The 23,722-nt window shown below is 39.4% G+C and overlaps 2 protein-coding genes across 10 annotated transcripts in view; one reads left to right on the forward strand and one right to left on the reverse strand.

The window, feature by feature from the left end:
• Positions 1 to 13,003, forward strand: part of LOC135168846 (zeta-sarcoglycan) — a 165,996-nt gene extending 152,993 nt beyond the window's left edge. For 2 of the 7 annotated variants that reach the window (XM_064133435.1, XM_064133436.1), the window contains 4 exons: positions 2,194 to 2,470; positions 10,136 to 10,325; positions 10,629 to 10,821; positions 11,811 to 13,003. In XM_064133435.1, the coding sequence (XP_063989505.1) occupies positions 2,194 to 2,470; positions 10,136 to 10,325; positions 10,629 to 10,821; positions 11,811 to 12,150 (1,000 nt within the window). In that variant the 3' untranslated portion in view covers positions 12,151 to 13,003. The remainder of the gene's footprint in view (positions 1 to 2,193; positions 2,471 to 10,135; positions 10,326 to 10,628; positions 10,822 to 11,810) is intronic. The other 5 variants (XM_064133432.1, XM_064133434.1, XM_064133433.1 and 2 more) reach the window with 3 other exon arrangements.
• The window catches only part of LOC135168810 (GAS2-like protein pickled eggs), a 215,368-nt gene that overhangs the window by 139,473 nt on the left and 52,173 nt on the right, over positions 1 to 23,722 (reverse strand). For all 3 annotated transcript variants that reach the window (XM_064133349.1, XM_064133351.1, XM_064133352.1), the window contains one exon: positions 21,932 to 22,393. The gene's annotated coding sequence lies outside the window, so the exon portion shown is untranslated. The remainder of the gene's footprint in view (positions 1 to 21,931; positions 22,394 to 23,722) is intronic.

Genomic DNA, 23,722 nt, shown 5'->3' on the forward strand with positions numbered 1-23,722 from the left:
ACCAACCGATAAGCCCCCCCGGTATATTTCGACTGACCCATTCGCGGGAAATAATTAACCTCACGGCGTGTGCCAGCCAAAAGCTTTCAGGAGAGTTACAGCCGTTGTTTCGTTTGCCCTTACGGATGTCAAATGGCCCTTTGACGATAACGCATTAATATCAGTGGGAACTTGTATTCACTCATTGTCTCATTTTGCATTGTTAGAACTGCTATTGACACGAGACCATTCTGGTACTCGTGACTATGGCTATCGAAGTTTGCATTGATCATGTCTTGTTGGCTTTGGTAAGTTCGGAGAATGTTTCCTCCGATTGAGGGTTTGCCGTCTCATTTTGCATTGATTACCGAGACCCGAGGGGGGTCAATACATTCTAGTAGTATAAGAGTCACAGATGATCTGTCCTTGAAGAAAATAATTCATTCAATTTTCCTTTATCAGAAACTACATCAGTGATTGATGTTTATTATTCAGAGAGCGGTCTTGCATACACCCGAAAAATCTATAAATAGGAAAACAATTTTCCTACCCACAATAAAATGCAGCGCAAGGTGGGAAAGTTTTGTTGGTAACACCATTTGTACTATATCGGTAAGCGTGTTTCGCATAGCGATGCTGGCAAGGTATGGTAGCAAGTGGTACTAATCTGTTGGCTCATGTGTGTCTCGGCAGGTTTCCCAACGGGGATCGAAGGCCCGCAGTCTCTGAAATATTTAGTAGTACGAGCCAGGCCTTCCAACCCTTCCTCCTGCCATCAAGTCGATGGTGACTGCGGTGTCGCACGGTCGTTAGCCCTTCATTTTCTCTTTTATTTCGGGGGAGGAAAAATGTCAACGTTGTCTACGCCTGGGCGGTGTCTCGCGCAATTTTAATGTCATTATGGCTTTTAAAATTAATCAGGATGAAAAAATTGTCGTGAGACTTCTTGGAAATTTCTATCATCTTACAGTTGTACGAAAATTTCAATCAATTTTGAGAACTCCCTCTGCGCATTCTCCCGCATTTACCCTCATATTATTCCAATGAAAATCAATGACACAATTAATTTTCTTCATCAATAATTTTTTTCTACTCAAAAAAAATATAGAGGCGAATTCTCCCTGAAATTTCAATCTCCACTTCCCCTGTAGCCGAACAATTACGAGACCTATACTCATCACTTCATTTGCCTCCTCACCCCCTGGGCGTCCTTTTAATACTCATTGTCGTTTCATCACATTTTCCTGCTGGCCCTCCTCCCCACCACATGCCTTACATCCCGCGGGACGAATAATTACCCGCGAGAGGGCAAACCGCATTGAATATTTCAGCCTGGATGGCTGCTGCGAAAAATATAAAACGAACACTAGTGCACTATAGCCCGGGGACTAGCCCCCACTGAGGTACTAGTGGGAGGGGGGGTGGGGGCTAAATGTAGAAGGGGAATGAGATGGTAAAAGTGGTTTCGTTCGGTCGGGTTTCGAGGCCTTCGGGCTACGGCCAGGGATTAGGATAAAAGTTATGTCAGGCATTTTGCGGGCAGCTTTGCATAAGTCTACTCACTCACTCACTCTTTCTACCTCGTTTCTTCCTGGTCTTATACATTTGTATCAGGTACCACTGTCTCTCCCTCGCTCATACTCGCCGGTTCCCTTTGTACGCCCCTTGTGAATCGGCTCTCGCTGTGTAGCGCACCCCTAACACTCTCCTCCACCCCAGACCCTTCGCTAAACGTTGCGGGCGTTAACTCAACCCACTGGCCGTAAGCCACGCCACCTTGCTGGCTTAACACTGATTATTCGGACGCTAATTTGCAAATAAGAGGCGACTGGTGTAGTCACCCTGGCCGGAAGTGATCAAAAGTTTGCTTTTCGAGGTGTCTCGTTGCCCTCGTGTTTTCACGTTCACATGCACCGCAAATGGATTGTTTCAGGGGACCAGGGGGTGGAAATTTATTGGAGGGATGCGGACATCAAGGGGTGATAATTGTTTTATGAGATGTTGGGGGGAGAGGACGGGGAGGAAAGAGGTGTTTGATATGTTAGAAAATGAGTTTTGAATTTTACCGGAGAGAGAAAACGTAATTTTTAGTGAATTAGGTAATTCATGGAATTAATTATGTTATGGAAAAAAAATTCTGATACTGATCTCTCTCTCTCTCTCTTTTCGAAGACATGTAATATATAATTGACCCAAAATTTTCGATAATTTCAGAATGCCCAGAGGACAAACAAATTGGTCGGATGAGGTGGGCAATGCAAACAGTATATCGAGGCAGAGTAGATCACCCAGACAAGCATCACCCAGTTCAAGAACATGCACACCTCAGCACGATGACTCCCACCATCCGCCTTCGTGCAATGGCTTCAGATTCGGTGTCTACGGCTGGAGGAAGAGATGTTTGTACACTCTAGTGCTTGGGCTCATGATTATGGTTGTACTCAATCTTGCATTAACTCTGTGGCTTCTCAAAGTCATGGAGTTCAGTTCTGTGAGTATAGATTATCAATTTGATAATGGCTTACGTCTATTAGTCGTAACTCGTTGAATTGAAAGTGAAGGGGGAATTATCAATGAATATCATGATTTAAAAAATCAGAATAAGGATTTTGAAATGGTTTTGGATCAACACCATTTCTAATGAACTCATTTAAAAAATCGAAAATTAGTGCTTCAGAAATCCAAAAATTTGTAAACTATGCGGCTGGAGGGTAGAATTGTCTTGACAAAAATATCTCGATGGGAAGATGAGAGGGTTGCACAGGGGATAAACCAAGTGGTCTTTGTCTAGGCTTTGGACAAGGAGCTCAAACTTTTCGACAGCTATTAGAGCTGACTTCTGTGTTGCGGCTTAAAATTAGTTTCGCTCTTGTTACTAACGCGGATAACAGGCTGGACCGCTGGACCTCTTGAGATATGTTATGCCGAGAGGGTTGAGAATTGAAGGAGATGCCACGGGATAAGTCGCACTTAAATGTAATCGAGTAAAACAAACTAGTTCGTTCTTCACATCTTGTTAAATCTGTAATTGTGTTGAGACTTGCACAATTCACACGGACACCATAAGGCTTTTAGCAAACATCGTGGAATTTAATTAACGTGGGGAAAAACAGAGATTTTCATTCAAGTGATGAGAATTTCATCTGGTAAAATGGGGGTAAATAGCAACTGAATTTTTCAGTTTGAATTTTGAAAAATTTCTTTTAAATTTAAGCACCTAGTTTTTTATTCACATTTCAATCCCTTCGAGGCCCAAAAGGACACCAAAACATATATAGATATAAACTATAGAATCCTCGTAAAAAGGATGTAGTGAAGTCAATTGAAGGAATAAAAAATCGACGAAATCCTCTCATAAAATGAACGTACAATCGGATTAATTTTTTAGTTCCGTTTAAAATCCCGGTAAAGACATTTTAAGATCTGCGTCAGATTAGTCCAGAATACGCTCATCAATCAATAACCGGAAATCTGACTCGGCCTCGGTGATTTATCCGTATTTTTGTCAGCAGTGAATTCGATACCCTCCTGGCAATAGCTGTGGAGTACGTCATCGAAATATCGCCACATAGCAATATCAATTTGTAACATGGTATCGTGAATTCTAGAGAAAAAAAAAATCAATACAGCTCTCGGTATCCTCCCCTTCGCCCCGCTATTTTCACGTGACATTCAAGTGTTTGATATTTGCAAATTGAGATGGATGTTGGAGAAGTGGGCTAGTCAGTACTCAGTCTCGCGAGGTCATTCGCAAATTTGGAAATGCTCCATTTACACGTGACATTTGACCCGACGGATTTGGCCGCCTGCAAATCGATTGTAGTGACGTTGACGTACGGGAGAAATCACCTTATGACGGAGTTAAGACGTAATTGTTCATGGAATAGACGTGTGTGATGAATTTTTAACGATCGCTAACTAGCGCTTGGAATGATTCGATAAAACGGTTTTAATTCTTCACGAAACAGACAGCGACGGTTCTCTACAACAACATAATTGTTTGCCTAAATTATTAATTAAGAATTCTGAATTTAAAAGACGGAAGGGAAGGGGCACCAAACAAAAAGAACTGAAAAAATTCTATTTGAGTTGGAAAACTATTCGCCTATTAAAAAAATCCTGAGTCTCGGAATAATTAATTACTCTTTTCTATGTGTTATTGGATTTTATGGTACATTTGTGAAGGTATGAAATTTTCTGAAACTACTGCCAAGCAAATAAACACGACACAAAGGGTAGATCCACACAAAATTTTCTAGTCCTTTATCAAAAAAGAAAATAGCCGTAAGTCTATAAAAATTTTCCCATTCTCCTGACATCCCTCTCCACATGGAATGGCCTCCAGATAACTCGGTGACTTGTTCGCACCCGTCATTGTCGAGTAGCTCTCGGTGTTATCGAATTTATACGAAAATCGAGAGCAACTCCGAACCGATCGACGTCCAATGATCCTTCGATGGAGAGCTAAATTCGACGGGAATTGAGTATCAATCCGTAAGTGAGGAGTCTGCAAGGCTGTCAGTATCACGGAAAATATCCCATGGGAAATGTAAGGTCTCTAGTACCATTTTTTTTTTCGTCCAAACCCCCTATTTCTTCGTTCACGTTCGGAGAAAGTCTCTCTTTCTCTTCTATTCTCATCATTTCTGTTCCTCAATGCGATTTTCATCGGATTATCGCATGAAAACATGACAAAATTGGATAATTCGTAATGTCCGATAGACAATAAATCTATTAATTAACCCCGAAGATTGTAAATCTCAAAGTCAATGGACATCTCCACAGATGTGAAAGTGAAGTGAAAGAAAATTCGGAATCTTAGCGAATAATTTTGTCTGCTCTTTTCTTTTATATTATACAATGTTATTTTCATCAGTTCATGGTATGAAAACTGGGTGAAATAAGATATTTCATGGTGTCCCATAAAAAAGAAATTCATGCATGAGATCCGAATATTCAGCGGTGGAACGGTAAAACAATTCAGATCGATTTTGAATATTAGTCATTTTTCAAGAGATCACATTCAGAATCACACTCAGGATCACATTCTTCAATGAATTCGTCTTTTATTGCCAATTTAATGATTTTTAACTGGAAAAATTTGAATATTAAGATTTATTCCAAGTTTTTGAAAATAAAAAATGGAGAATATTGAGGAGTATCATTCATTGGATGAAAGATAAAAATATCTGGAGAGATAAAATTCCGAGTTAAAACTTATACAATACTTCAAGAGACGTCTCATAAATCGTAACAACGGACATTCTCAATCTTTTCGCGTTATATGTTCGGAGTTTCACGAGTGGTAAAAAAAATATGGTTTGACACTTAGCATATATGTGAAAATATTTTATGCCCCAAGCCTCCATCCACCGTTATCCATCATTCATATTCGATGAGTTGCCGTTGCCAACGATCTTACAGAGTTACTTCGACATCTCCATTCTTCTCCACTTTCTTGTTGGGTTTCCATCCTACAGTGGAAAATTACAAGTTCCCCTCCGTTTATTGAAAATTTAACTGAATTATCGGGTATTTAGAAAGAACTTTGAGAAATTTCAAGTAACTTTTGTTGCATGGGAAATTCACGAGGCTTAGAAGATTTTCCATTGACGACGAGCACTTTTAACGTATCAAAAACTAAAAAAAAAGTGAATCAACTTTCAAAATTCTTTTCTCTTCGCAATGACAACTTTTTAATTTTTCAACTAAGAGTCGTGACATCTCCGAAGAATTTTTATAGGAATCCGGGACAAATTTACCATTGAACTCAATAAAATTTTCAGTATCAGCACTGAATGTTTTATCCCCCCTCGAAAATAGAATAAAATAAATTCCCCAGTTTTCTCAAAATCACGTAAAATCGACATCATCCTGAACCGTCACCACCCCCCCTGCCCATCACTCCCAGAATCTTCAAATGCTTCTCTCCTAAACGTACCCCATGAATCGTCATTCTCAAGATGCAGTTCCACCCGACTAGAGGTTATACCGGACAACATGGTATATTGGCACTAACAGTTTACATACATGGCCCATACCGACCAGATACCCCCTTCCTCATCCCTCTCCATCTACCCCTTCTACCACCTGATACTGCAGATACACCGGCATCCCCATAACCCAGGGACACCTATACAGAACGAGGTAGTACACACCATCACCAGCAGAAGCTATTTTCCTCCTCGTCCCACCAGTCGCCCCTTCTTGCAGAGTACTAAAGGATATATCCATTATAGCACCAGAGCCACCAAGTGCAAGTGCGATATATACAGGGTACGTACGGTGCCATGAATTTTGAGGGTATAACGTACGGGCTACCGATGCGAAATACCCAACAGTGTTAACCCCACTACCATGTACAGGGCACATGTACATTCAAATGTGTGTCTCAGGGCATAACATTTCTCTCGTAGTGAGTAAAGTGGGTAAGAAGGAAACTCCCGGGGAGATACCCACTGGTGCTTTATTGTTTTCGGGGTGGGGAGGGGAGGGGAGGGGAGAATTTTGTTCGGTGGTTGTACTTCCTTGGGAGGTCCTATAGGGAGGGGAAAGGGAACTTACTGCTTAGGTGCATTGAGAGTTTCTTAGACGGCTGGAATACCCCTTGGGCAATTAAAATCGTGCTCGTGAGTTATTTATCGGCGAGAGGGGATTATTAGAAATATTTTAATGGGGTGGTTAGCTCGATGTTAGTGAGGGGTACGATCACATTTTAAGCGAGAGATTTTTTGAGTTTATTTTAATAAAAATATTTTTTTTGGAATTCAACTCCCCCTAGCAAGTAGTAGTAACCCGTTTTGGTCAGCCCAGCCCGAATGAATTAATGCGGGTAATAATGGGGAAGTGAAATTGGAGAAATAAAAATTGATAATCGACAATCACCTGGAACTAGGCAACCGAGTGATACGAATAAGGGAGGATAAAAATGAATTGAAAAAATGTAACTGAGGGCACTACGAGTGTCCGTTAATGATGCCCTTCGGCAAGTCAAGTTTGCAGAATTTCTACCTCCGCAGCTCCAACGGGGGTGAAAAAAACCCATCGTTTGTAGGAAATAAATGGCGATGAAGTGGATAACTTCATTATCACCGAATTATTAGTATGGGACGATTTGCTATTCTCCCCTAGTGACGCGATAAATACTTCACCTGACGACGAAATGCATTTCGTATTTCGCAAAATTTCGATTCGATTTAATCAACAGCCGCAATTTAATATATTTCCCAGCGCCACCTTCTTCTACCCTAAAAAATGATGAATTAGACATCAAAGTTCTCGGGTCTCGCAATCTCCGAATCGTCCACACAGACCAGAATAAAATTTCGCCAAATTACACAAATGTCAGGACTCTCGCATTTACATTTTCAACAGCGAGTAATTACAAGCCAACGAGTAGATTTTTTTTCTTTTTGTACTCATGTGCTGGTACGCAAACTAATCCACCACATATAATTATCCATTGCCGGATGGACGACCTGCTCTTCCCTCCCCTCGCCCTTCTAACTTCTGACTGGGAGCAATCCGACTCCGTTGGCGCGTTAGTGAAGCACTTTCCTGCATTTGAGCCCCTGTGGCCATTCGCTCCCTCTCCCTCTCTCTCTCTGTTGCAGTGCAATTTCATGTTATTTTATCGTCACCACCGCGGTGGAGATTAAATCAGAGAAATCCACATTATGTTCTTTTCCCTCGTCTGGGCCGTACCTTGCGTTGACGTCAAACGATGTATGGAATAGGTTGTAATTGCATCCATTCGTAACGCCCACCGGCAATTTAGGGAAGTAATCAGGGTTTTTCAATTTTCATTCCTTGAAAGCTGGAGAATGAAAAATTTGTAATCACTCAAAATTAATTTTTTTTGAGGGACAACAAATGTGGTCTAAAAATTATAAATTTACTCCGGTGATACTTATCACCAATGCCTCAAAATTTTATGGTAATAATCAAAGTTGAATTTACTAGAAAATGGGACATTTCAAGTACAGTAACTGCACCTCGTTAACAGTGAAAATCCCAACAAAAGTAATTGATCTAAAAATAAACTATTTATGTTGAACTATCAGAGAAATTATGCATCAAAATATTCCAATAATTTCATTGTTAATTACAAAATTAATGAAAACAATTTCGTGAATATTGCTCGGTCAATGCAGCCCTACGGGTGAGTCATCACGAGTTTCCATGAATAGAGTTAAAATACTTCAACAATGTCACGTGACGTTTGATAATAACCATGGAAAATTAATTGACTCTGTGAGTACTGCACACCATATTTTCCATTGAGTATTTTCACTATCCACGTACCACCCACTATTGACCAGTTCATGTCGATAATTAATTTCGATCAGCTGAGTGAGCTTAATTTATTCTGGTAAATCATTGCCGTCTGTTACGTGAAATTGTCACATCTGTTTTTGTGGGGTGAATTTTTTCAAATTATCCACCGTCACATCGAATACTTTTACGATATGAAATAATCCCTTGTGAAAATTTTTCCAATTCCAATTCAATTTATCAATTAAAAAAAAATATTTTTCATTTGACATTTTTACCCAACCGAATAATCTCATTTCCATTTGATTTTAAGGCATTGAAAATTTCAATAATTTCAAAATTAGTCCATAAGCCACTTTCTTCTATTTTAAATCTCAAATCAAGATGTATGGATGACACTAGTGTTCTCATAACTGTCATCACCTGATTCTCAAACAGCTCAACCAATGAAAAAAAAAAAATATTCAATTACCTACGCGGCACTTCTCACGCCTGCGGACATTCATTGCTCAATTCCCAGTGGGGTGAGTTTACTAAGAACCCTTACGACTGGCCATAACAATAACGCCTGGAGGATTCGAACGCGTGAGGATATTTTCATGAGCATTTAACGCTTTAGTCTTGTGCCACACATCCCAGGACTCATCCCCAGTGTCAGTGAGAGGGCTTTAACATATAGCAATATTCTCGCTTGTGCGCATCTTGCAATGCTGGATAAGTACCACCTATTCTCCCTTCACCTCCCTTCATTCGTCCCTGCATTTCACCCCTCGACATCGTAGATTGCGGCATAATGAAAACCAAATAATACCCTTTAGGCACGTATACCGGAGTAACGATACCCAACCGACTGGCTATATTCGAGCGCATGTCTCCCATAAATGAATCCGGAGAGTGATACTTACTGTGACTTGAGTGCCAGCTTAATTCACACTGGATTTCCTTCAAAATAGTCGCTTTCTCGAGGAATAAGCAAATACGAATTTTCAAATTCAATTTCAATTTTTTTTTTTTTCAGAAATACCCGACGCATTCTACAATCTAGTTTTTGTCGATTATTGTTAATTAAAGAAAAAGCTCGAGGGATGTTACGCGGAGATGCACTAGGAGCCCTTCAATTTCCATGAATTTACAGCGAATAATTGACGTCTCCGTCAATTACCCATAAAACCTTGAAATTGTCAGGCCAACCAAAACGTGATAATAATTTTCGTAAGTTTATCGGAACGTTGAGGGGAAAATATTCGACAGGGTAACAATGAATTCCCTTATTTAATCCACCAACACGAAAACAAACAGAAATCGTCAGTTGACAAATGCAAACTGCATGTATTACAATGTGAGCGCAATGTATATTTGCCCGAACAATCGCATATGCGGTTTGGAAATTGCTTCCGATCAAGTAGCCAATCATCGGAAACCAATACATGACCGACAACAATCGTATTCCTCACTGGGTTGTAGACGAGAAAGGGACACATCGGAAAAGATAATCTGCATGTATTTCCGGTTCGAAAGTATCAAATTTATTGTCATCCCGTCCGCTTTGTCAAGGTACTACGGATGCCATTAACAATGTTGATATTTACAGGGGGAACAACCCATTAGTCACGTTAAAAAAAAATGATCACGTGCTCGGAGAGAAATTGTGAAAAAAAATTTTGGTACTTGGAAAAATCAGAAATGTAAAATAGAAAAATTTCATCCGGGAAATAAATTCTTCCTGTTATAAGGACATTTTCAATCAGACAAGTGAATCTTTAACCCATGGAAATTCCATTCTGCTTTGAATATCTCGATGTTATCGATGGTCGAAGGAAAATATTATTTTTCACTTTATGGAAATTCACTGATAATGGAATTCTGTTTATTGTGTCTTCAGGAGGGTATTGGCTCGCTGAAGGTTGTACCCGGTGGTGTTGAACTGAGGGGTCAAGCTGCTATTTTAGATGCCCTCATTGCATCAAGTGTGAGGTCAAGAAGAGGTAGAAATTTAGTGCTTGAATCATGGGGAAACTTTACTGCTTCAGCGAGATCCCACGATGGACGTTTATTAGCTAGATTTACGCTCGGTAAGAAATTTGCACATTTTGGCAATTACTGAATCAATCATAAATCAGTGTATTTTCAAAATTCCTTATCATCACTGAGCCATGCAGCGGTGAAATTTAATTCTCAAATATTTCAGTCAATTGTTGGTGCCCCCTGCACCAACGATTTATGAAATTATTATCAAGTGCATTATGATATATGAATAAAAAATGAATGAATTAAATACTTCAAATCTTTCAAATGGCAAATTTTTTCTCACTCGCGATTCACAAAACTTTAAACCCTAAAAATAAATTCCTAAAAAAAAATTGTACGCCCCAAAGGTGAAGACCGAGTTGACTGCATATCGAAGGGCTTTCGGATAACAGATCCCCGAGGCGGAGTGCTTTTTTCAGCAGACCGGGAGCAGGTTGTCGTGGGAGCGTCGATGCTGAAGGTAACGGGCGTCGGGGGTGCAGTCTTCCGTGGAAGCGTGCAGACTCCTCTGGTACGAGCCGAGTCGGGGCATGGCCTCAGGTAAGATATACAAGGATATCGTGAATAAAAAAAAAAAGAAGAATAACTAACGGAATAAAAAGTCAGCCTCGACACTCGGAAAATTCTGATGTCACGAGTGAATATATTGCGATCGTGAACTATTAAAAAGAATCACATTTTCATTCTCTTATATGCGTCAGAGGGCGGATTGAAAATCCAATAAAAGCCCTGAGATATATTTTAGCACCTCTAAACTAGAATGTGATGAAGTCTTACGTGAAGAGTTCCTTTTTCACTTTATCGTATTCCCTTCAACCGCTTTCGAACCGACTAAATCGAATAACAACGCATCGTAATGCCCTTGAATCCCTTGGATCTCGGCTATCGTTCGGTGGTGGGTATGCTCGTTCGAGCTCAGAATAGAAAGCTCACTGCAATCTCATTTCTCTCTGATTTTTCAACATTTTTTTTTTTCCACCTCTTTAATTCCCTCGGATTTCCTTGGAATATCATTTTTTCGAATCCTTCAGAGCCTCGGGGTATCAACTCTTTCTCATCTCCGTGCATTAATTATAACCCCTGCACTTTACATTGGAATTATTGAACGTTCAGAAATTATTGAACGTCTTTTCCAATTTAAAAACTGTGAAAATTTCAATTCTCATACGAACGGAAATCGAAGGTCATGATAGGGTCGTGCAATTTACAGACGGATTTACGATTACAATAAAAGTTCAGCCGTGGGGAAAATTATATTCATAGCGTTGGATTGAATTCGCAGGAGATGTGAAATACCGGAAAGCGAGAGACACGAGAATATTTTAATCTAATAGCATACATATTAATGCTTTTTTAAATAAATATACATATATATATATATGTATTTAGGATATATTTTGCTATTTTTTATGTATGGAAGTCACCCAAAAAGGTGTCGTTTTTTGCCCGTCGATTGTCGGAAAATTCTGAAAATGACCATAACGAATCATTATTCCAAAATAAAAAAAAAATATTTTGATTGTCAACAGATTGGAATCAGCGACACGAGCGTTGGAAATAAAAGCACCAGAGCGTGTGGTAATAGAGTCTCGAGCCGGTGATATAACAGCATCAAGTCTGTCACACCTGACACTCCAAAGTATCGAGGGTGCAATCAAATTCGACGCCAATTCAGTCTTCCTCAAGGGTCTCAAAGTTGCTGGTACAATTCAGAGGCACAATACGAAAGAACAACAACGACCAAGAAACAGTAGATCATCGAGTGATCAGAGAGACTCGAGTATTTATCAGCTCTGCACATGCGCCAATGGAAAATTGTTCCTAGCAAGACCAGAAGGCATTTGCCAAGCAGACAAGAATGTCTGCTAATGTCGACTGAGGGCGATTCCAAAATGGAAAAGGAATCGCGCCGTTAATATTCCTTTACCATATTTCCAGATGGTGTGTTCAATCAATTCTGTAGGTGAAATAATGACTTTTTACCTGTTGTAATCATTTATATTAACGAAGAATTCTCGTGCATTGGGGATTCAACGATTCGGCTTGTGTTATATTTTTTGATGATTGAGTCGATATAAGGCATTGAGTGTTGTCATGCAAATAGTTTATGAAAATTATGGAATAATGTAGAATTTTATGCGAGTATTGGAGTTCGAATGAACAACGGTGCCGAGATTACCCCGCGATGTATATCTTGTATATCAATAAAAAACCATGCGATTATCGTTAATTTTTTACATTATTTTATTGCTATCCCAATGACTTTTGACCCCTGAATAATTATTACGCGCTGATGATTTCGTCGATTTAATTAAAACCGAAATGAATATCTTGTTTTAAGCTTCAAATTGATATTAAAGATGAAATTAATATTTTTTTGTAAGCTAATATTTTATGAAGTTAAATGAACTGTTATGTTTAATTATACTAGAACAGTATTGGGATTTGAATGGACAACGATACTAAGATTACCGCGATGTATATCTTGTATATCAATAAAATAATGCAACTTTCTTTCAATTTTTGAATTATTTATAGTACAATTTCCAAAACCCAGAACCCACACGCTATTGATATTTTATATTCTCAACAAATATATCCGAAAAAAAAGAGGAAATTGCCTACTCGTTCACGACTATTGAATTTTTCTAAAATTATTTGAAAAATTGATCATAATTTGTCAACGTCTGTCTCTTCTTTCCTAACTGACTCCATTTTTATTCACTTTCGTCAAATTAATATTCTAATTATATTCTCACCGAAGTTACATTTTATTGCTTCAGTTTACCGAGTTCACCAATATTTAAATTTCCATTTATCCCCCGAGAAACACAATTCATTAAGATTATTTTCTACCCGTGACAAATGGAAATGTATTAGCAGTGAAAAACCAAGGAAGAATAAAATAATCCAGGGAGTTTGTGCATAGTCGTACGACAGGTGGAAGCTACTTTGAAGAAATGAAGAGGATGGGTATGCTTTTGGTTCGGTGAAAAGTTGAGTGTTCCACCTCTAGCTCTTATACATCAAGCTGGCACGACAGTTGCTCCGAGGCAATCTTGCCTAGTAGCCGCTTAAGGAGGTCTGACGGAGAGGGTAATTTTCTCGGAATTCGAGATTAAAATTGCATCTCAAACCGGTGGAGGGGGAGGGAGAGAGAGAGAGAGAAGATAAGGGGAAGAAACAATGTGCGGTCAGACGGTAGAGAGCGCAAGGGGACAATTCAGGTGAAAGGCGACGGTTAGAGAGGATTGGAGGGTGGAATGACTTTAAAAATATGGGGACAAGGTGAATTAGTGTCATTGGAATGAAAGAATATGCTGGAAACATAAGCTGAGTAAATTGAGGGGTTATTTTTTCGCTGCTCTAGGGAGGGGGAGGAGTGGTGAGAGTTGTAAGAGGATTCAAATTTTCTCGGGACAAACTTTAGCCTGCATTCTATTTATGTTGGTGTTCATGAAGGAAAAAGGCATTACTGAAAATTCATTTGGTGCCTTCCTGTTTAATGAGCTTACACTAATTATTTAGGATGCGGCTAGAACTTTGGACCGGATAGTGTCTTCAAATAGTACCAGATTTCACTTGATTGAGGTACAATTAATTGATGTTTTATTTCTTTTTTTGGACGAATGGTAATTATTCATAATAAATCACCAATAATACTAATTTGATTAATCAATCAACCTTTAAAATAAACTCATTTACCAGTTTATATTAGTGAGATGTTGATAATAACCGTAGCTCTCAAATCAATGAATATTTTTGTTCCTCACTGAGGGATTGGGAATTCGCGAATTTTCATAATTCTCATCGGTGCAGGTGAACTCAAACTGACAGTGCAATAAACTCCCTTAAAATCCATCCCCCCCCCTCCCACTCCGATATTTTGAATAGAATCACGGAGACAGTACAGGTACGGGTAAAACACTGGGAAAAGAGAGGAGAAATGGCTCCTGTGAACCATGAAATTATCGCACGGGGGTACGGGTACGTCCGATAAAGCTTTAAATACGAATTAGTGGCTCCCGGGGCACGTGGAAATGGGTACCGCCATGTCGCTTCCTCCATCCGTGTATCTACCGCACGTGCACCCAGTCCGGCATCATGCCCTCCCTCACACTCCGCGAATTTCGTAAACCTAGTAGCCGGATATTTTCATCCCTGCATGGAGGAATTCGGGAGGGGTGGACTTTAGTTGAGAGGGGAATGTAGAGGGGAAGGGAGGCCAGGAAGTCACGGTTCGCCGATCAAGCGCGACGAGTAAAATACAAAATTCGATTCGAACTCGACGCACGTCCCGGTGTATTTATAATTGCCACTGAGCTTATTTAGTCGGCGGGATATCTCGGTAATGCCCAGAATGGACATGTGGTTTTACGGTTTACGTTGACACAAACAGGACCCCAGTGCGTATGCCAATACATCAGATATTGAAATGAAAGGTTTTTCTTTTATTCGGGGATTTGAAAAATCTGGGAATGAGAGGTGGGTGGAGATGGACTTTTGCTGGAATTACTGGGAGTAAATCATGGAATGTACAATTTTAAAAATTGAGTGCATGAGAAAATTTTTAATCTCATGGATTATTTATTGCTGTGTAAAAATTTTAAGGGGGACTAGGTGGGTTTTTTAATTTAATTTAGATCAGAAGATGCGATAGAAGAGGCTTAATTTAAAATGAATATAAACGTCTCGAAACAGATAAAAAAATTCAAGTGCGATTTCTCTGGCTGTTGCCACAATTTTCGATTTGAAATTCATCTCCTCTCAATCCAAGAAACTTCGTGTGTGACACGTGGCAACACATAGGGACACAGACCAATGTAAATTTCCCATCTGAACTGACGAACCGTAACTCCTCGGGCGAGTTTGTGAGTGAGAGACAGGTTGACAAGGTTTGCCCGTCTGTGTCATCAAACATTATGCGAATCCACTGTTTACATCTGGATGAAACGTCGTCCAATGGGTCCAGGTAAGTTTAGAATTTAATGCTGCCTTGCATCCACCATCTCTGCATCCCCAGTTCGGTGATGCATGAATTCCGAAAGGTGTAGAAATGGATGTTATAACGACATCCTGGGGATTCATCGTTGGATATTTGTATTCATGCTCTGGAGTGGAGGTGGGGCCAGCACTCGGTGTGCATTAAAGAAACAAGTGGTCCGGGATTGTTTACCGAGGTACGAGAATAAGAATTTTTCAAAAACTTTTTTTTTCAAATGGATCTTGATAAAAATCACTTGCGACAATGTATCAATATACGACAATTTAGAGAATTGGTCAGTTAACAATAACGCAATAATAACGAGGTTATTGTTTCGATTATCAATAGATAACTGGAACCGTAAAATAGTGGGGCAAACGGTGGGGGGTGTGCGAATAATTTATGAAAGCACACAAAATTTCTCAGCGACCAGGGAGATATGGAGTATCAGTAGATCTCCGTGCTGATCATGCATTTATTTAAAGCGCTGATGCAAATTAGACCGGATATTCTGGTCCGAAAAGACAATTCCCAGAGCTAACCTATTGAAAGTGAATTTTATGCGCAAAATTCACTTTCGATAGATTTTATCGATCGGTTCAATTGGAATTCCTATTAACAATGCAATAAAATTGTTGTGAGGTACAGAATGCAGTGAAATTATTATGTTTTTGTTACATTTTTATGCGTGTCGTGTGAATAGGTTTTAAAATTCAAACAATTTGGTTTTGCAGTCCATATTTCCCTCATCATTAATTTTTTTTATCTATTGTTGCACTAGTTGCTGAATTTTTATTGTAGAATCAATGATTTACTCGTGTTTTAATTACTCGGCTCACTGTGTGCAATTTAAATCGTAATTAAAATTTAAATAGTTATAATAAATTATTTTGCATTCGGTTTTTCGAGTAAGAGATTTTGTTCACTGCCATGACATCCCCACACACCATTTTTCCAAAATTATTCGAAAAAAAATATCGAAACCACCACTCCACCCTCCGAAGACGTTCATAACCCAGAGCTTGCTCAGATAATCCAACATAACTGTCCCCTAAATTCTTGTTCAACGACTAGGGGCAATTTAATGCACCATCATTACCCCATCACTTCCCCCTAATCCAATTTCTTTCCAGTCTTCACGACATAACCAACGTCTACTTACAACGAAACGAGCTGTTGATAAATCCACCCCGTACACTCCTGCATCTTTCTCTCTTTCAAGCTGTCTAAACTGTTCCATTAAACCCCATACATTTAAACTCCTCTACCCACCACTCCCTCACGCCCTTCACCTGTGTTGGAGTACGCTGTGCCATCCCCTCGGTATGTGTTAGCCATTTCTCCATTACGGAATTACACCCTCAAATTGTAATTTTGTCAGGGAGTTCCCTGCCACATAAATGATGGTGATTTTTTTTCGTCGTAGCGGGGAGAGAGGGATGACGCGACACATGTGAATCATCATCATCATCAGTTTTGCTGGGGTGTTTGACGTTATTGGGGCAAATTGGGTAATCCAGAATTTTGGAAAAATATAGGTTAATTTTGACAGAGGACTGATTTTCCAAAAAAAAATTTCCCGCTTCGTCTAAGAGCGAAGAAAAAATAATTAATCACGAAATTCATTAAAATAACCGAGAATTGAGATTCTTCATATTCTCTCCGAATTCGTACCCTGGGTTTACCTCGAGGTCAGGGATGTGGAGAGGGGTATTAATAGTACCTCTACCCTCTCTTTATTCAACATCTCTCGTTGAATAAAGGGCACCCCACGCTCAATCAATCAAACGTAGGCAAATTGGATGTTCCTCACAGAAAGGAGCAAAAATAAATAAAAAAAAGAAAAATGAATGAGATGAAAAGGTGCGCAATGCTGGAAAAATGTGAAGGACCAGTGAGAGAATCCGAGAGTTAGTATCCCACCCATCCCCCCTGATTTCTGGTCGGATCAAGGGATAATTCATTTGTCCTTTTCTCGGGAGAATCTTTCATCAGTCGGAGGGTGAGTGGTTGAAAAAGAAAATAATGAAAATCTAACACAGAGAAAGGCACAAAAGGCTGAAAATGACAGGCAGTGCAAAATATACGATCAAATTCCAAATGAATTTACAATTTGCGGATAGAGCCTGAGCATTCTCCAGCCTCAGACACTTTCGAGGAGTTAATTGAAAGGTTGAGAAGTGAGGGAAATAAAAAACCCAAATGAAAAATAAATTCCTTTACCAACTAAATTCCAAATAAATCTTCCAACAATTAATGACTCAATGTTTTTCAGCTTCTGTACCTGTTTTACAATTTGATAATTGAAAAGCCCACAGTCAACTAATTTATAAAGTTATATCAACATTTTTACTACTGTGTAAACAATTTTGAAGATATTGAAAGGAGGAGGATTAAGCTTAAGAGGTTGAAGTACACGAGTGATGGCAAGAATGGAGATGAATACTCAAAATGTACGTGCTCGGGAGTAAAATAAGAGCGTTAGCACAGCCATTAGTACCAGAACGATGCAAATGGAGATTTCTCTTTCGTAAAAGTAAAATCGAATTACTCTATCCAGCACAAATGAATTCCATGAAAAATATAACGAACGCCTGGGGAGTTAAAAAAAATATCGCACATGATCAATTACTTGTGAAATTCCAATACTTTCAAATAATTCTAACACCTTCATTTGACTCGTTCTCCCGTTCGTGTGAATTATGTATAATAAAAGCGGATAATAAAATCCTCCTACACTTAATTTCCTTTTCTAAATTGACAAGATCATCTAATTACTCTCAATTCAATTTTTTAGTAATTATTAAGTTAAATTCGTTCACTTGACTGCAGCTGCACCAATATTTATTATCTGTTAATAAACAAATACTCAATTATTTCCTAATACCAATAACCTTGAATTTCTTTCGTGTTCATTCAGAAACAACCTAATGTTTGTATATTGTGCCACTTTTTACCCCTTTATTTTTCATCAATATTCATTGCCTCCCCCTCCAGCCCTTCGCCGCTATTATGCAAAACAAGCGCGTTTTATTGAAGTAGCCGTAGAATGAGATAGCAATATGCGGGTATGTAAGAAAGAGATTGAGAGATAAAGGTGACTCACTCTAATGGCCCTGGATCACATACCGAAGATCGGGCCCCCCGATGAGGCACTCAAGGGATAGTCACGAGCACCACAAGTGGAGTAGAGGGGAGGCTTTAGTACCGAGTGGTGAAACGTTCCGCTTTCAATCATTTGAATAATCATTATATGCAGCGGCATTCTTCGCAAACCAATTCGTTATGGAGGAGATCAAGTTTTTGTGTTTAAAGGGGTGGATATGGCGTTAGACAAAAATGAGAATATTAAGAGAAAGTGACTTGGAATTTTTACACTGAGAGAAAAATATAATTTTGGTAATTATATTTGTTTTGGGAAAATAAATAACCGAAATTTTCCGAAGGGAGAAAACCTATCTATTTTATGATACCCGACAAATATCCTTTTTTTATTATATATCATGAATACTATAGTGTTATCGTAATGACCAATAACTACTAACTACCCGAATTCGCCACTGAAATGGATCATTCACCGTGAGTTTACCATATCAGAATGATATTAATCACGTGGACCTCAGTCTGCATTTTATGCGTCAAATCAACCCGAATCTATCAGTCTATGATCGAGGATAGCCAATCGCATTTGAGCGATTATGGGGGATCATGATGATGAGTGATATGGTGGATTTTATGTGCCAGTAGAGCAATTGAAAATTTTTTAAAATTCAAAAGTTCGCGTCGATGATAACTGAATGAGTTCCGTTCAATTAACCACTCTTCATTTACACGAATAATCCATTGAGTTAATGAACTTTTCGAGTCATTATGAATCGTTAATAAATGGTATTACGCATCGTATTCAGTAATTGGATCATTTTAATTTGCCTGATATGAAGTCAAGAATTTTTCCCATCGAGATTTTGTCGCGGTCATGTACAGGGCCTATGGAGACTAAGAAATGAGCAATTTTATTTATATGGAAAATATGAAAAAGAGGAGAAGACAACAATAACCAATAAACTGTTTAAAGTGAAAAATATGTCAGCGATATTTAAAAATTTCGGGGTAAAATGGACTCTTGTCCTGGCTGTGCAATTTTTCCCGCAGAAAGAAACTAATTGAGAATATAAAAGAACGAAACAGTAAAGACTTCTATCGTCCCCAGTCGCAAAAACGACAAAAAAAAATTATGGAAGACATTCTCGTTTTCGAAGACCCCGCATTTAAACGCAGTGGTATTGTGTGCAACAGCCGTATTAAATCGACCATGAAAACGATTCTTTTGAAGCGAGCGGTAGAAGAAACGAAAAAAAAAAAATTCAGGTGATGGGAGTACTTTCGAGACAAACAATGGGTTCGATGTAAAGTACTCGAGTCCAGTTCGACAGTGTGAGTTAAGCGGCTCACACTGATGATAGCGAAAGATTATGAATACTTGTACCATCGTAGCGGACTGCAACGAGAGAATTCATGCGAAGGGACCATTGCATCTTGCACTTCCTTTGACTCGGTGAGAAATTTGCGAGAAAATGGAAGACGAAAATATGGTCTGACACAACGAGGGGAAAACCCACTGAGTTCAACTCGTGAAGCTTCAGTGTTACCTAGAGGTAGCTCGAAAAACCACTTCTCTTCTTCTGGTGCAGTTTCGTACCGCATATTAATTATTGACGCTCGTCTGAAACCATTAACCTCATCCACCTTTGCTTGTTTCTCTTCAACATTTGATGGAAAATGGGCGGACCGTGTTTGATAATATATTTAATAATATTAAGTTGTTAAAGGGTTGAGTTGTTAAATTTCGTTATTATTTTTCATAAAAATTTTGGTTTATGATATGAGATTAAAAAATGGTGATAAAATTGAGGGTTTATACAAGGTAGGGGGCTCAGCCCCCTCTCCCAACCCACCGTAGTGTGTGAAAAAATTACTAGGGATGAAACTACCCTTAAATAACAAACAATTTACTCTCAAAAAAATTCCATCCTCAGTACTAATCATTCAATCATAATCATATACATATAAGTTATAGATTTTCTGTACCCAACGAGTGCTGAACATCCCCTTAATACCCATTAAAAATCACCCCGTTTCCCTCTCCCAAAATTAATTCCCATCAAACTTGAACCTCCGTTATTAATCATTCAATGTAATGTCCCATAAATCGAACACAACCCATTTCGACCATTTTCCCCTAACCACACTTCCTGCGGATTATCCTCATAGAATCCTCCAGCCCCCTCTCTCCCTCCCACCCCGCCGACCCACCGTCCTTTAACCATCTGCCGTACCTCCGGGTTGGAGTAAGGATGATAAGTCAACGCCTCGGCATATATTCGGGGCCATAGAATTTAATAACGACGAGAAGCCTCTCTCGCGAGGAGCTTGTGCCTGCCTCGCGACTATTCCCTGTTCCATCCTGGTTACCTCCTTCCCCCTCCCCCCCACTTTCCCAACCAACTCTCCTCTCCTATCCACCTACACTTTAGACATGGATGTAATCTTGGGCTAACTCGTACGTTTAAGAAGACGGCAGGGACACATTCCACCGGCTAACAAACGTTCACCCTCCACCCACTTGTCCCCTCCCCTCCCCCCCCCGCTTTCATCGTTTAGTTCTCTCTACTTTCGAGCTTTCATCGTTGCACTCACGTACCTATCCCTCTCCCTCCCACCCCCACCACTCCCTACTCACCAACGAAATTCCAAGGTATCTCCAACACGACAGGGGAACGACATAATTCTAATTTTATTGCTGGTACCGGCCGTGCACGTTGCGCGTTCGTTCAGGCGGTAACAAATTTATGAGCAATTTTTCTTATTAATTTTCATAAGTTCGACATGTGAGGGGCACCTTTTGTCAAGCCCGTTCCGACAAAGGGCAATGGATGTATAGATAACTAGGGTGAAAACATTGGAGGAAAGAAGGATGGTGAGCCCTCAACATCTCTCCCATCACACGGAAAAGTCGTTGCTTTGGGTTTATATTAAAAAGACTCATCCCTCTATACCAATGCAAAATCACACCGTTAGGGGTTTGTAACGTTCACAGAGATGATGAAGTTTACCATTTTTTTTTACGAGTATACTTTTCACGGGATTCTTTGGTTAAACTGGATTTTTTTTTAAACTTGAAGTAGATGAACTAGTTGTGGATGAGAAAATTGTGGGGGCGAAATTAAAAATTCTTTTTCAAAGTTTTGGATTGGTAGAAAGGCATTGGGATATTGTTTTTTTTTTTGGAGGAAAAATTTCATTATGGGAGTTATTGTGTCGGAGTTTTTGGCCGGAGTCGCTGATTTTTTTGGCCGGGGGCGAGAAGGTGCCAGTGCTATTGTCGCATATGGTGCATGTACGTCTTGGAGGGTAGGTATTGCCCTGTCGGTGAGGGCTGAGACTGACCATTCATCATGGATCGCAGTTGTTATTTTTTGGGAGTTCATTGGGACAAAAAAATATGAGTTTAAATCCACTATTATTCACTACATTTGATTTTTTTTTTGAATGGTCTGTTTTACCATTTGTAAATGCGATTAAGATGGATATTCACATTTTTTTGTGCACCTCATACTACCCAAATAGAGGAAAATTAATAAATATGTGGGAGTTGGCATCACTCACCGGCGTTGGATGGAAACATCAGCTCCGTTTCCATCTCTGCAAGCAGCTGTCTTGTTACTCCATGCGGTCCATTTAATCCTCTTGAATACACATGCACTCACAAAACACACACAAAAACACTCACGGAATAATAACTCATGTGGATTCAAACATTAAACACTTCACAGATATCACAAATAACTGGTTGAGAGGACGAGATTCCCTATCAGTTGTCATTCCTCATTTTCTCATCAATTTATTTGATGTCTGGTGAACGGCATGAAGATATTCTTGTAGCCTTCAGTATGTTCCAGCATAATCTTAGAGAATCCTGGTTTCAACGATATTTTTTTCACCGGAATTCATCAATAATTTCCAGTTCAATCTGTGGATTTTCCGCTGTTTGGCTGACAGCTCCAGAGAGCTCCTCTGACGATCGTCATCTGTCATCAGAATGATGTTTGGAGTCGGTCTTCACAATCCCTGAAACACAAATTCGATTTATTAATCGCTGTCAATCATAATATTCCACCAATTTGTTAAATCTGGAGTTGGCTAACAGATTCACACAAGACAATTAATTATTGTAATTTCATCCCATGATAATATGATATGTTAAACGAGTCTTGACTACTTTTTCATGATAAAATTGATTAGACAACTGCAATTAGCCGTATTATTTCTCTGCTTCAATTAGGATAATTTGTCAATTCGCTGAGCGAAGAGAAAAATTATTGAAAAATTACGTGGCTGAACGTTCCCTGAAATATCAGATAAAATTTTCATTGCATCCCAAACGTCAAAATATTTCTTATTCAGATAGACATGACCCAAAGTCAATGACCAAGACCAACTCCCAGAATCCTATCATTTACATTCGCATTGCCTATAAAACAGATTAATTGCCGTCCAACTTCCGTGCATTGACGGTGGTGGTCTTGTACATCAGTAATGGCGCGGACAACGGAAACTAGCCTTGGCGACGAGTCGATGGACACTCAATGGACCGCAGGAGGTAGCTATGCTGCAAGGGGAGACAGTAGGATCGAAGTAACAGGGGGAGTGAGGGTAGTTTCCCCACCGGATACACCAAGCATATAACCCTGGGTATACCAACTGCGTCCTGTCATCCGTCAATATATCTCGGACGATCGAATACCCTCCCGCAATATGTTTCGCATTTCGATTTTCGATTGAACATTCTGGTAGCCAATGCTTTTGGTCTAACTGTTTGTTGAGCCAGTGCATCCGCAGGAAAGCTACCAACTGAGTATTCATTGAAACTACTTCCTACATTTCAACGAACCGAGTGAATGTTGATGCTCAAGTTGGGATTAATATTGACTGTCAGGAATTAAAATACGTGGAATGGTTAAATCAAGTGGTTTATTTTGAAAGAGTTGTACGTGGTAGTTCGGGGTTTTATGGGAGTGTTCTATTCTTCAGGTTGAATTCTGGATGTTCCCTCAACTTCAAAACTTCATTCAAGTTTTATAGCAATGCTTGGAAGGGTAGGGGGTAGGAGGGAGGGGAAGCTGGTTCCACTCATGCCCATAGATCGCCCTGACCCTTGGAATGCGATTTGGAATTGACACTAAAGAGACTGACTTGAAATTTTAAAACTTTGAAGGATTTCCGTTACTGGTTGAAATTTTCGACGAGTGTCTACATGAAAATTTTTAATCATGTTACATAAGTTTTGACACTCATCACATTCCAAACACACAACTTCTCCATAATTTTGCAACTTCATCCTCAGATAGAAGCATAATAAAGTGGAAAATTAATCCAACCAATCCAAAGTAACTGCCG

The sequence above is a fragment of the Diachasmimorpha longicaudata genome, chromosome 13, assembly GCF_034640455.1.
Source record: "Diachasmimorpha longicaudata isolate KC_UGA_2023 chromosome 13, iyDiaLong2, whole genome shotgun sequence".
Taxonomy (NCBI): Eukaryota; Metazoa; Arthropoda; class Insecta; order Hymenoptera; family Braconidae; genus Diachasmimorpha; species Diachasmimorpha longicaudata.